This window comes from Dendrobates tinctorius, unplaced genomic scaffold (assembly GCF_039654945.1).
Source record: "Dendrobates tinctorius isolate UK_male_01 unplaced genomic scaffold, ASM3965494v1 ptg000079l, whole genome shotgun sequence".
NCBI classification, from domain to species: domain Eukaryota; kingdom Metazoa; phylum Chordata; class Amphibia; order Anura; family Dendrobatidae; genus Dendrobates; species Dendrobates tinctorius.
Window position 1 is genome coordinate 29046751 of NW_027361747.1, and position 14668 is coordinate 29061418.

Consider the following 14668-nt stretch of genomic DNA (forward strand, 5'->3'; position numbering starts at 1 on the left):
TATGAAGTCTGAAGACTACCAACAAATTTTGCAGCATAATGTAGGGCCCAGTGTGAGAAAGCTGGGTCTCCCTCAGAGGTCATGGGTCTTCCAGCAGGACAATGACCCAAAACACACTTCAAAAAGCACTAGAAAATGGTTTGAGAGAAAGCACTGGAGACTTCTAAGGTGGACAGCGATGAGTCCAGACCTGAATCCCATAGAACACCTGTGGAGAGATCTAAAAATGGCAGTTTGGAGAAGGCACCCTTCTAATATCAGGGACCTGGAGCAGTTTGCCTAAGAAGAATGGTCTAAAATTCCAGCAGAGCATTGTAAGAAACTCATTGATGGTTAACGGAAGCGGTTGGTCGCAGTTATTTTGGCTAAAGGTTGTGCAACCAAGTATTAGGCTGAGGGTGCCAATACTTTTGTCTGGCCCATTTTTGGAGTTTTGTGTGAAATGATCAATGTTTTGCTTTTTGCTTCATTCTCTTTTGTGTTTTTTCATTTAAGACAAATTAAATGAAGATAATAATACCAAAGAATTTGTGATTGCAATCATTTTCAGGAAGAAACTGAGTATTATCTGACAAAATTGCAGGGGTGTCAATACTTTTGGGCACAACTGTATTTGGGCACACGTCAGGGCTCGGAAGGTAAGTAGTGACGTTTTGGAATGCAGACTTTGATGGAATGGTCTGCGGCCGTCATGTTCCGTTTGCAGAGCCTCTGATGTGCCTAAACAGTAGAAACCCCCCACAAGTGACCCCATTTTGGAAACTAGATCCCCTAAAGAACTTATGTAGATGTGTGGTGGGAACTTTGAACCCCAGATGTTTCACTAAAGTTTATAATGCCCGGGCATGAAGAAAAATCCTATTTTTTTCCTACAAATATGATCTTTTAGTCCCCAATTTTTAATTTTCCAAGGGTAACAGGAGAATTTGGACCCAAAAAGTTGCTGTCCAATTTGTCCTGAGTACGCGGATACCCCATATGTGGGAGAAAACTACTGTTTGGGCATACATTGGGGCTCGGAAGGGAGGGAAGTAGTGACGTTTTGGAATGCAAACTTTGATGGAATGGTCTGCGGGCATCATGTTCCGTTTGCAGAGCCCCTGATGTGCCTAAGCAGTAAAAAAAAAAAACACAAGTGCTCCCTTTTTGGAAACCAGAGCCCCAAGGAACTTATCTAGATGTGCCTATACGGTGGCAATGCCCAACCCGTGCCCCCTTTTTGGAAACTAGACCACCAATGAACTTATTTAGATGTGCCCCCTTTTTGGAACTAACCTGTTTCCTGTTATGTAAATTTATACACAGGCCACGTTTTTCGGCGCAGGTGTCACATTGATAAATGTTGTCCTTGCGCATTCCCCTTTTGTAGCACACTCGGCACCTTTTTTGCGACTTACCTCTTTTTTGAGTTTGCAGGACCACCCGCTGGGAAATGCTGACCTGGTACGATACGAACACCTTCAGTTCAGGAAGTACTGGGGCCCGCTCCTTCGTGAGTGCCAAATATCAGGGCCTTAACCACAATCTCCTGGAACTGCAGGTACGACATATCGGTGTGGCGTGCACATCGTGACAGCAGGAAAGAGTTGAGCATTGCCATTTGTACGATGTGCACGGCTAGCTTTTTGTACCACACCTTGGCCTTTCTCTAAGCACTGTACGTTTGGAGGAGTTGATCAGAGAGATCAACGCCCCCCATGTTTTTGTTGTACCCCAGTACACAGTCCGGTTTGCAGACCTGTGTAGAGGTATCTTGTACAGTGCCGATGGCACTGCCATCACCGTGTATGGTAGTCAAGAGAAGGACATCCCTCTTGACCTTGTACTTGACCACCAGCAGGTGGTCGCTACATTGGGCTCTGCCATCACTCCTTCCGATTTTTGCTGACAGTACCACAGGCTGCGGTACCTCGCGCAGAGAGGGATTTGAAGAGTGGGATGCTGGTATAAAAGTTATCGGTGTAGAGGTGATAATCTTTATCCAGCAGTGGGTGCACCAAAACCCACATGTCACGGGGGAAGGGAAAACAGTTACAACGGTGGGCCCTGCGATAGGGAAAGGGGACGTGGAGACCTCCTGCACTCCCCTGAGTCGGTGTCCCTAACGCTCCTAACGTTCCCTATGCCAGTTCCGCACCAGGCGCCGATAAGGAACCTGTCGCCCTAGCACACCCTATACCTATCCCTTGCTAGGAACCTGGGTGGCGCAGGCACTGGCCCCACCACTGCACTAATACACACTAAGGAAAAACACAAATGGGGAAACACAACTTAGCTTTACTCTGTTGCACTTGCACTTGCCCCCAGCAACAGAGTCCACCACCAGAATTCAGCTTTCCTCCTGAAGCTACTACACCAGAGCTCTGCCTGAGCTGCAAGGAACGCTTCTCTGTAGTTCCTTCCTCCACCAGACTTGGTTGGAAATCAGCACTTTCACCAACAGTGATTGCAACACCTGACACTTATCGGTAAGAGCCAGCAATCACACCTGATTTATAATCATGTGCAATAACGCTCACCACCACCGGGGGCAAACTTAGAACAAACGACACCACAGTGCAATAATCCTAATGGCCACTGGGGCAAAAACCAAAACTTAAGCACAGCTTAGAAAAAAAAAGGTTACCTGTGCTTTTATCTGTCCTGATCCAGCATGGATCATGACAGTACCCTCCCCTTAATGAGGGGCCTCTGAACCCTCAAGACGGCTCCCCATCAGGGAACCACCTACAGCGGGGACGCCCAGACCCAGAGTTCACCCCAGCAACTACCTGCATGTCAGGTTGATGAGAAACGAGCCCGCTGGTATTGGCAACGTATGTTCTGGAGGCAACACACATCTCCGAAGCTCTAACCTGGGGAACGGGTTGTATGTTTGGTATGAGCTCGTAACACTCCACAACACAAGACGTAGCATGACAAGGACTCCTCATGATGTTCTATACGCAGATGTATATTCTCTATGACCTTGGTAAAGCTCCCCTGGCTCAGTGGAACAGAGTTTATGGCCTGGACGCTTATAGGCTGAGCTAGCGTCCTACACCTTAGACCATGAGTCTGGACAAAGCGAGCATCCACCAGGCTGACTCCTGCTCCGCTGTCCACAAACACCGGTGTTATGCCGCGCTCACCAGGAGGCGGGGTTTCGGTCCCGACGTCACTCCCTCCGGTACGGCGGTCCCCCGGGGGCTCCCGTCGGATGCGCATGGGCAGCTCTCGTCCCCGGCGCTCCTCCTCCATATCACGTTTGCGCTTGCGCGCTCCTGTCAGTGTTGTCTCCAGGTCGGTCCCCTCTATGGTAATGGAGGACATGACCCGAAAGCTGTAGTGGTCATGTGCTTTCTGGCTAGGATCTGACCTGGAACCTGTCATGGTCATGTGCTATATCAGGCTACCTTCCCCTATGGGATGTGCCTGATTATTGTTGTGCTTCCTGGCTGGGACGTTCTTTTTCGCTGCCAGGCTGTTCGCTGTACTCAGGTCCTCTGTTCCGCCTTGTGTTCTTGGTGCTCCAGGGCACCCTTTCTGAACTTCCATTCCGCTCTGTCTTTGCTCAGTCGTGCCCTCTGGCATCCACTCGGATCTTGTGCTCTGTCTCTTGCTCCGCTGTGCCTCCGGGCACTCTCTCTGTCCCTATACTCTAATACTCCTCCTGGCACGACTGCTGCTCCATCCTGTACTCTGTCGTGCTCCTTGCACGCGTCTTGCTTGGTTTACCTCCGGACGTATTACTCGCCACACGCCATACGTGCTCACGGGTACCTGTCTCGTACTATCCTGTAGTTAGCGCACTTCTGTGTACACACCTGGTGTTCCTAGTATCCAGTACCGTCCCCTCAGTCATACCCACCCATGTCTCCTGTGAGCCGTCCCTCTCAGTACCGGCTACCGTGGTACTCGAACCCCTGGGCCTGCTCCTAACGGTCCCTGTATAGGGGTCAGTTCCACCTGGCAGCTCGCCCGGGGCCCCTCTGTGCCACGGTCCAGAGGGTCCACTCCTGGAGTTTCCGGCTCCAGACCATCCACTCTAACAACCGGTATCACCTCCGGTACCCAAGACCTCTGCTGACATGGTACTTAGGGAGGACAAAATGGAGGAAATGTATACTCCCTGGTCGCCTCCCTCTAAGTGACCAGGGGAATGCGGCTTCTCAGATGGCACAGATAATTTGGCACGCAATGGGCAAGCCTTCAGGGCATGACCAGTCTGCCCACATTGCAAACATGCCGACACCACTCCCCGAACCGTAGGCAGCTCCGAAAACAAACTAGCTCCTCCTACTTGGATAGGTCCAACAGGAGACTTGGCATTAACTGGGCAGGCTCTCATAAAATGGCCAGGCTTCCCACAAGAAAAGCATACCCCCCACCACGACGGGCTGCAGACACCCCCTTTTTTGTATCAACAACACCGGGCTGTCTGGGATCCTCCATCGGCACTGGTGGGTCCTTCTCCCTAGCGAGGACATCAGGGGGCACTTTTTGTATATGTCTTTCCCTAAGGCATCTATCCACCCGGATGGCAAGGGACATGACGGCCTCCAGCGACCTGGGGGCGTCATACTGCACCAGAGTATCCTGCAACTTTGGAGACAAACCCTGCACAAATTGACTCCTAAGTACAGGGTCATTCCACTGAGTGTTAATGGCCCATCTCCTAAACTCTGAGCAGTACTCCTCAGCAACCCGGGCTCCCTGTTTACACCTACGGAGTCGAGATTCCGCCAGGGCGACGCCATCAGGATCCCCATACACAAGCGCCAAAGCCACAAAAACTCGTCCACGGACACCAATGATGGAAAATCGTCCGGTAGGGAGAAGGCCCAGGAATGGGGATCCCCTTTAAGAAGGGACATAATGATTCCCACCCGTTGCTCTTCACTCCCTGATGAACGAGGGGGCAGCCTGAAATACAATTTACAGGCTTGTTGAAACACCAAGAATTGACCTCTCCCTCCAGAAAATCTGTCAGGGAAGGATATCTTGGGTTCTGGCTGAGCCTGTTCCTGAACCAAGCCCCCAGAGCCCACCAACAGCCGCAGCTGCTGCACCAACCATCCGCGCAGCCCCCTAATCTCATTAGTAAGGGTCTGCTGTTCTGATTGAGTCACCGTAGGAGGCAAAAACAGAACTGCTAGCTAAGTCCAGAAAACCAGAGAGGTTGGCAGCTATCGGATTGCAGACCCCTGATCCTATCACAACAACTAACAGTAGCCACAGGGGGTTCCTACGATGCCCTAGACCCCTCGATCACAGCCGGAGAATTAAATAGGCCTAAAGAAAGAAAGGGGAAATCTAAACTGCCCCAGAGCAGACCCCAAAGCAATAGGCAGCCCCCAACATATAATGACGGTGAAGCAAGATGAAAACACTAACACAGACAGAAAGATAGACTGAGCAAAGACGGGGCCCAAATTACCTAGATAGGAAAGGACAGGAAGGCTGCTGTCTGCAATCCGTGAAAAATCCTATGAAAATAAGAGCCAACAGACTGACAGTGAAAAAGGCCCTGAAGACGCTAGGCTTCAAAAAAGCTATGTCAGTACTCAGGAATATTCTGAAGACAGAGCAACCGGCAAAAGGAGATTCAGCTCATCCCAGCAGGGAATGGCAGAATCCAGAAAAGCAAGGAAAACAAAAACAAAACATAAATGCAAACAGGCAAAGCAGAAAACTTAGCTTTAGGGAGGCAGGAATCAGACTGGTGTCCTAAAAGTCCACAGAGAATTCACCCGCAGGGCAGAAGGGCGTCGGCAGCCTTATATCCAGTCAGTGACTCCACTCAGCCAGTCATCCTCATTAGGCTCAGGTGCCTGATAATCAGGCTCATTACCTTCCTTTACCAGAATAGGGAGTTCACCAGACCTCAGTGACGAAGGGGAAAATGAACTCACAACAGTCTGCAGCATTTGGGCAAAGGTCTGAACTGGGTCCATGGCTCAGCAGAAAAAAAAAGTTGAGGTTGGTGATAATTTCACGTAGACCCGTACTGTGTGACGGGACCAGCAGGCCGGTAACTAAAACAACAAGACGCGGCACGTGATACTGTCCTGTGTGACACGGCTCCCAGGCCGGTAACTAAAACAACAAGACAAGGGGAAGGGAACAACAGTTACAATGGTGGGCCCTGCGATAGGGAAAGGGGGCGTGGAGACCTCCTGCAGTCCCCTGAATCAGTCAGTGTCCCTAACGCTCCAAACGTTCCCTATGCCGGTTCTGCACCGGGCGCCGATCAGGAACCTGTCGCCCTAGCACACCCTACACCTATCCCTTGCTAGGGAGCTGGGTGGCGCAGGCACTGGCCCCACTGCTGCACTAATACACACTAAGGAAAAACACAAACGGGGAAACACAACTTAGCTTTACTCTGTTGCACTTGCACTTGCCCCCAGCAACAAAGTCCACCACCAGAATTCAGCTTTCCTCCTAAAGCTACTACACCAGAGCTCTGCCTGAGCTGCAAGGAACTCTTCTCTGTAGTTCCTTCCTCCACCAGACTTGGTTGGAAATCAGCACTTTCACCAACAGTGATTGCAACACCTGCTTTATAATCATGTGCAATAACGCTCACCACCACCGGGGGCAAACTTAGAACAAACGACATCACAGTGCAATAATCCTAATGGCCACTGGGGCAAAAACCAAACCTTAAGCACAGCTTAGAAAAAAAAAAAAGGTTACCTGTGCTTTTTATCCGTCCTGATACAGCATGGATCATGACACCACACAATTTTTCCGTTCTCTCCCAGGACAGGAGGACATTCAGGGGGTTCAACTCACCCACGCAGATGTCCCTTTGGGGCACGTACACTTCGAAAAACTTTTTGCTGAAATGTTTGATGACTGGCCAAACTTTGAACAGCCCCTCAAAGTTGGGGGTCATCTCATGGGGGGACACTGTGCATTATCGGTATAATGCAGGAATTTGTGGATGGCCTCAAAACGAGTCCGGGCCATGACCATTCAGAACAATGGAGGGTTGTATAAAATATCAACACTCCAATATTGCCGAATTTCTGGCTTCTTCAGGATCCCCATGTGAAGGACCAGGGCCCAAAACTGCATAATTTCAACTGCGTCTACAGGAGACCAGTTAGAAAATAATGAACCAGGGTTTTGCGTCAAAAATTGACGAGTATATAAATTAGTTTGGTCCACCATGAGGTTAACAAAATCCTCAGAGAAAAAGACTTTGAAAAAGTCCATTTCTGTGAGGCCGGTGGTGTCAAACTTGATTCCTAATTCTGCCACAAAATCAGGAATCAGTGGCTAGTACTTTTCGGGGGGCGAGGTCCATATGGGGTCCGCAGTGGGGTGCGCTGGTTCATCTTCATCTTCTGTAATGGTGGACACTGCCTCATCTTCTGTCCTGGGACATCTGCGTGATGGTTCCGCAGGACCCAAGGAGGAAGATGAAGAGGAGGATGAGGATGAAGAATCCAAGAAATAAAGAAATGTGGGGTCCTCTCCCTCGCTATCAGTGTCGGAGGCAAGGAATGGAAAAGCCTCCTCCAGTGAATAGCGCTGTTGGCACGAACATGACGGGTGGGACTTTTTTTTGAGTATGATGCTTGTATTAAGTACTTTATTTTTAACTGTTTGTGTATGTGTGGGGAGAGGAAAGTGCTTGGTGCAAACTTGTATGAAATGAAAAAGCTAAAAGAAAAATAGAACCAAGGAAAAAAAATGTCTGTGAAAAGAAAAGTGTAAAACAGCAGGCACGAGCTCTGATATATGAACTGTTTTACTTATAAAAGATCGGCGGCTGCTGGATGTGCGCACGGCGGTGGTGCAAGGGGGGTGAAAAGAAAAAAATGGTGTCATTGTCTGCTGGCTATATTCTGTTTGGAGTGTTTAGGGTTAATCCGGATAGTCTCCTTTTGGCTTCTCTGAGGCTTTTTATAGCCTCCTTATGGTTATACTTTTGCCCTTGGCTGAGTGTGCCGACCCCTGTGTGCCTGTGCCTGTGTTCTAGCTTGCTTGTGTGGTTCTGACCTGGTTTTGTCCCCCGTTGTGATTTTGCCTTCTGATTCTGTACTGTGGATCTGCTTCTCCGGCTTTCTGACTTCTGCTACGTCCCTGACTATTCCCGTTGGCCTGCTCCTAGTGTACTGCATTTGCCTTACTCGATTTACTGACCTCGACTCGTCTTGGATTACGCTCGTCCCTTGTGCGCCGTCATTTCCCTGGTGTCCAGTGGTACCCTTTCCCCCCTCCTCTGCCCCGGGGTTTCTGTAGCGTCCCGCAGTCATCTCCAGCAGCAGCGCACTAGGCCCCGCCTCCATCCCCTTTGACCCATGGTCACATGTCGCAGGTCCTGTCAGCGCACTCACTACCTTGCGCTCTGCTTACCCCAGCCCTGTTGTACTGCTGCCACTTCACCCAGCTCTCGTACGCAGTGAGAGCTGCTGTCACAGGCCTTCAGAGGCTCCTTGCCAACATTGTCAGTACCGCTGCAACCATTGGTGAGTGCTCACCTGGCGGTTTCCCCTGACAAATGGAGAAAGCAGGCACGAGCTCTGATAAGTGAACTGCGTCTCTTATCAAAGTTCGGCGACTGCTGGATATGCACACGGAGGTGGCGCAAAGGGGGGTAATAAAGAAAAGCGAGCATGAGTGTTGATCAGTGAACTGCGTCACGAATCAACGCTCGGCGGCTGCTAAATGTGCACACGGAGGCAAAGGGAGGGTGGTGGGGATAAAAAGAGGGGGAAAGGGAAGGGGGGATGAAGAGAGATCAGGCAGGGATCAGGCATCAGAACACTTACTCTTGTAGTCTCTCCTTTCTTCTGTCTTCAGCAGGGATTGTGGTGTCACTGCTTCTGTGGCACCACAAAACCCAGCACAGCAGGAGATCTAGCAGTGTGACCGCTCTGCAGGTGTCCTCAGCTAATGTGAGGACCTGCAGAGTAGTCACAAACAGGTCAGAGACAGGTGAAAGACAGGTCACAGAGCAATCTGTCATTGGTGGGATCGATGATCACATCAATCCCACCAGAGCTGGCCCTGGTGACGCTGGTGTTGCTGGGCACCAGCCTAGGATCGGAGCTCACAGCTACGATCCTAGGCAGGTCACCGGCAGGGCACAGCACAGCCACACCGCGGCTGTGTCCTGTGATTGGCGCAATCAACGATTACATCGTTCACACCTATCAGCAGCTGCATGCCACGGTAGGCCTTTCCTAGGCACCGGCCTAGGATTGGTGCTCTTACAGCACCGATCCTAGGAAGGTCCCGGTGCAGTAACAATCGCGGCTGTGCCCTGCAATTGGCACGACCAATGTGATCCTCGATCGTGCCAAACTGAGAGGTTTTCACCAATGCCTGGCGTTGCCAGGCACCAACCTAAGATCAAGAACATCGGTACTCGATCATAGGCGGTGACATCACTGTTTCAGCCTGAAACAATGAGAGAGGCTGCGATTGGCTGTTCAGAATTAAACAGCCAATCATAGCGATGATGAGTGCGGGTGGGTGGGGAAACCCCCCGGGATGCTGACACCATCTTCCCTGAGGTAAGATGGCGGCAGAATTTTAATGTGATCACAGCAACTTCGGTTGCAGTGTCACATTAAAGGACATGACATACTATTCCGTCCAGGGTCAGACAGGCCCAGGTCGCATGGACGGAATAGTACGTCTGATGTCAGAGAGGGGTTAAATAAAAAGTGATAAAAATATCACATTGAAATAAAAAATATTAACGTGACAAGGAAATTTGTAAACAAGTATTATAGTTATAAAAGGTTATCACTTATATACGGAATAGGTGATACGTTAGAGATAGACGGGGGTCCTACTGCTGAGACCCCAATGATTGCCAGAACAGCACACTTTTCTCTCCTATGATTAACTGTACTTATGCTCAGCTTCTGAGCCTTTCATTCCCTATAGGGCAGCTAAGTGCTGAACTCCCTTTATGAATCGAACAGCAGGGGCACTTCTGTTCTATTCACAGGAGAGAGGGAGAAGTGCCCCGTTTTTGCAATCAATGGAGTTCTCAGTGGTCAAACATCACTGATCTAGAAGCTATTATTTTTCCTGAGGATAGGTGACAACTTTTTGCAACTGGAATATATCCTTAAGGAAGTTGTTCCCTGCTTTAACATTGATGACCTATGCTTGGGTAGGTCATCAATATCTGAATGGTGAGGATGCAACACCTGATACCCCTGGCGATCAGCTCCTCCTGGTATTGGCGGCCTGAGCTGCTCAGTTATGGAGGACCACAGTGCAGCTCTGTAGACTATAGTGATCGCAGCCGGGAACTGCATACTACCCCCTATTCCATCAACACAGCGGCACTGTGCACCTCCGTAACTGAGCAACTCCAACACCAGGAACAGCTTATTGTTAGAAGTGAAGGGTGTCGCCCTTCCACTGATCAGACATTAATGAACTATCCTAAGGATAGGCCATGAATATTAAAGTAGTGGATAACCTCTTTAAGCATTAACTTTTTTTTTCAGAAACTATTATGATGTATGAGCTTGAAAACTAAAAGTTCTGATTGATGGAAGTTTTTCTATTTATTGTAAAAAACAGGGAGCAAAAATGCTGAGTAACGTGTTTCCAAACATTCCTATCATTGGAATATGTTTCACTGTATGGTCCTTTAATGATCAGCATTACAACTGAAGATCATTCTCCAATACATAAAAGTAATGAAAAGAAATCCATCACCGTTCTCACCAAAGTGAAATCAGTCTACTTAGCCGAGGTGATGAAGGCTCCTTTTCAGCCGTATTCGTTAGAGACACTGCAATAAGGACAAGATGTTTGCACCTGTTGCGGTGTGCACCCCTCTCTCCAGCTTTGATAATTGGACTGATTTCACCTTGATGAGAACGGTGATGGATTTTTAAATTTACTTACTGTATATGTATTAGAGAATTATATGGAGTTTGGGCTTTTTCTATAGAATATAAAAAAGCATTGAAGGTAAAGTATTTTGTACCAGCTATATATTGTTGGATATTGGAGAACAGAGAGATGATCAGTGTTTCCTTATTAATGAAGTGTTATATTTTTCCATTAAGGGTCTTAGATGCTAAAGAATTGAAGTCTTCCCAATGTCCACCATGCCTCCCTGTGCAACTTACCATTGTTGGAAGAACAAGGAGTGTGATGATAGATACAATTTTATACGTGAAACAGGAATTCTCCATTGTGACAAATCTAGGAAGATAACACAACACTATTCAGTATATTGGTAACATAATATCACATCAGTGTTATTTTACTGCGAAAGTTACATTATTTGTACACATTTGTTAGAAAACTAGAATCTATATAGCTAAATGCATTCATTTTTTTTTTTTTCTCAATTATTTTTATTGAGGTTGAACAAGAAAACAAGTCAAAACAATGACAACCATAGTTACAACCACCATATATATGAAACTAGGGGAACGAGAGGAGAAAATAAGGAGCAGAAAGTGGGGACCGACAAATGAAAAACAGGAAAGGAAGGGGGGGGGGAGGGGGGAGGGGAGGCATTAGTGGCATCGATAGAACTATGTGTAACAGCAAGTACACATAATAAGTCTCAGTGTTCTGCAGTACAGTAATATATTCCAAAAAGGAAAGAAAACAAACAACATCCAATATTTAATATCCGGCATCTTAATTATATACGGCTAAGCAGGCTGGAGCGGGGCAACCGTGGAGTGTCTACTATGTATCCAGGGGTGCCAAATGTTCTGTCTTTTTATTATTGCGGTCATCGAGTGAGCTAGTGCTAGTTCAAGCTGGCAGTGAGTGTTAATTCTATCAATTAGTCCTGCAACCTCTGGGGGGGTGGGATCTTTCCATCTAGCCGCTGTCAACACTCTAGCAGCTATCAAAATATGTGACAGCGTACCTCTAAGAATATGAGGAATTTCATTCAGGCCAATGTGTAAAATGGCCTGGCTTGGGGTCAGAGTCATCTGGATACCCAAGACTTGTGAGATCAATAAATCAACACCCCTCCACCAAGGCTGGAGCACCGGACAGGACCACCAAGTATGCTCAAGAGTACCCCTCATCCCACACCCTCTCCAGCATTCACCAGACCCACCAGCTCCAAAATGTGCCGTTCGGACCGGGAACTGGTACCATCTCAGGTGCGTCTATTTCAACTGCTCCAGATGGTTCACACATGAAGAGACCCGTACAACTTCACACAATCCTTCCTCCCAGTCAACAGGTTCGGAGAGAAAACCCAGATCCCGCTCCCACCTGATCATATAGGGCAGTTTTGTATTATCCGGCGGGTCATTCAGGGCTCTATATAATAATGAGATACCTCTTGGGCCAGAATCAGGCAGCAGAAAATAACCGTTAACTGTGTTATTTAGTTGTGAATTGAAAAAAAACGAGTCCGGTGAATTATGCAACATATGACGTATTTGTAGGTATTGGTAAAAACACCTCCGGGTGGCCGGAAACTCAGCAGCCAGTTGGTCAAACGGAATTAACCCACCGCTCCCCACCAGGTCTCCCAGACTTACAATTCTGGCAGCAACCCATGACTGAAGATTAAGGTATGGAATATGCATCTCAAGGGCCTTTAACGATATGGAGTGGCGTGATAGTTTAATAAGAGATGGGACCACTGTCCTCCAATGATGTAGCGCAGCTTTCATAGTTGGCAAAAGTGGGGAATATTTAGTAGTTTTAATAGCTTCAGCCTCCAAAATATATCGGGTAGACCTGGCGGTAGCATAATAGTTTTCTATATGAAGCCATTTATGGTCTCTGTCCGCTTGCCACCAGTCTCTCAGTCCCGTCATTATAGCGGCTTTATGATACTTTAACAAGTTTGGTACCCCCAGTCCCCCTTTTTTATACGGGAAATACATTAGGGCCCTGGAGATCCTAGACTTTTTCTATGACCAAATATAACTATATGCCATAGTTTGTAATCTTAGAATTCTTTTTTTAGGGATTATCATTGGTATGCACCGGAGTAGGTACAATATTTTAGGTAGGACAATCATCTTAAAGGCATTGATCCTTGCAATCCAGGAGGTCTGGACAGCATGAAGTTGCTCCAATTGTTTCTTAAGCTGTATTTCCAAATTAGTAAAGTTCCTATCCACAATCTGCTCAGAACCAGTCAGTGTAATGCCCAAATATGGAATACCCTCTCTCATCCACTTAAACGGAAAAATGGCCTCCAGCCTTGTCTTTGCCGCACAAGGAACCGCCACCGGAAACAACAGGGATTTTGTGGGGTTCAGTTTATAGTATGAGACCTTGCTAAATTCCCCAAGTTCACAAATAATCGCAGAAAACGAAGATTCTAAATTTACACAGGATAGAATGACATCATCGGCGTATAGACCGACTTTGTGCTCCACCTGTCCAACCCTAATCCCAGAAATGCCCGCCGACATTCTAATGCGCTCGGCAAGCGGCTCCATGCACAGCGCAAAAATAACAGGCGAGAGCGGGCACCCCTGTCTCGTACCGTTCGTGATCTGGAACGGGCCGGACAAGAAGCCAGACGTCAAAACCCTGGCGCAGGGGGTCGAGTACATGGCACAGATTGCGGATAATATAAGGCCCGACAGTCCAAATTTCTTCAGGACTGCTCTTAAATATCCCCAGTGCACCCTGTCAAAAGCTTTTTCAGCATCAAGTGACAGGAATGCAGTGGGTTGGCCAGACAGCTCAGATATTTTAATCAAATTCAACATACGTCGTATGCCATCCTTCGTCTCCCGTCCTGCAACAAAGCCCACCTGATCTGGTGACACTATAGTCGGTATAATTAGTTTGAGTCTAGATGCTATGATTTTAGTAAACAGTTTGACATCTGAATTTAACAAAGCAATGGGTCTGAAATCTCCGGGATGTGTGAGTGATTTCCCCGGTTTTGGTATAGTGGAAATAGTGGCCTCTAAATTAGGGGCCATCACAGTACCAGCGTCTCTCCAGTGTGTGAACAGACGCTGTAGATATGGTGTTAATTGCTGAGAAAAGGTCCTATAATAATCATTCGTTAAGCCATCCGGGCCTGGGGCTTTATGAAGTTTAGTCTGTTTAATCGCCTGCTGAATTTCTGCAGCCGCGAAGGGGGCGTTTAAATAATTTAATTGGTCAATGGTAATACATGGCAAATTAACAGAATCTAAGTATGCATCAATAGATGTTTGGTCAGGGTGAGGGGTGTAGGCATCATTTTTTAAATTATAGAGGGCAGTGTAATATTGAGCAAAGGCTTGCACTATGTCCCGTGGGTTCCTAAGGGCTCTACCTTGCTCATTCAATATGTGGTCAATTCGTGAGCTGACCTCCCGTTTACGAACTCTGCGAGCTAGAAGCGCTCCCGCCCTGTCCCCGGTAGCATATAAGTTAGTTTTAAGTTTCCTCATATTGTATGCATATTTGTAAAGGAAATTTTCCCTTAATTTAAATCTAATTCGGGAGATCTCCTCAGAGACGGAGGGCGTATGTGCAGCCTTATTAATAGCATCTAAATAATGTAAACGGGAGAGCAGAGCCTATCTACTGGCTTCTCTTTTTTTCTTTAAATATGAAGCTTGTTGTAGGAGAACCCCCCTAACCACCACTTTGTGAGCAGACCAAAGGGTCTCATCAGAGACCTCCCCATTATCGTTTATTTGAAAGTAGCCCTCCAGCTCCGAGGAAACCTTATCAACCACCTCCCCCCTCAGCA

General features: G+C 47.8%; 1 protein-coding gene across 8 annotated transcripts in view; it reads right to left on the bottom strand.

Moving 5' to 3' along the window:
* FGL1 (fibrinogen like 1) overlaps positions 1–14668 on the bottom strand; it is a 170934-nt gene that overhangs the window by 76464 nt on the left and 79802 nt on the right. For all 8 annotated transcript variants that reach the window (XM_073583647.1, XM_073583646.1, XM_073583651.1 and 5 more), the window contains one exon: positions 11103–11178. In XM_073583647.1, the coding sequence (XP_073439748.1) occupies positions 11103–11168 (66 nt within the window). In that variant the 5' untranslated portion in view covers positions 11169–11178. The remainder of the gene's footprint in view (positions 1–11102; positions 11179–14668) is intronic.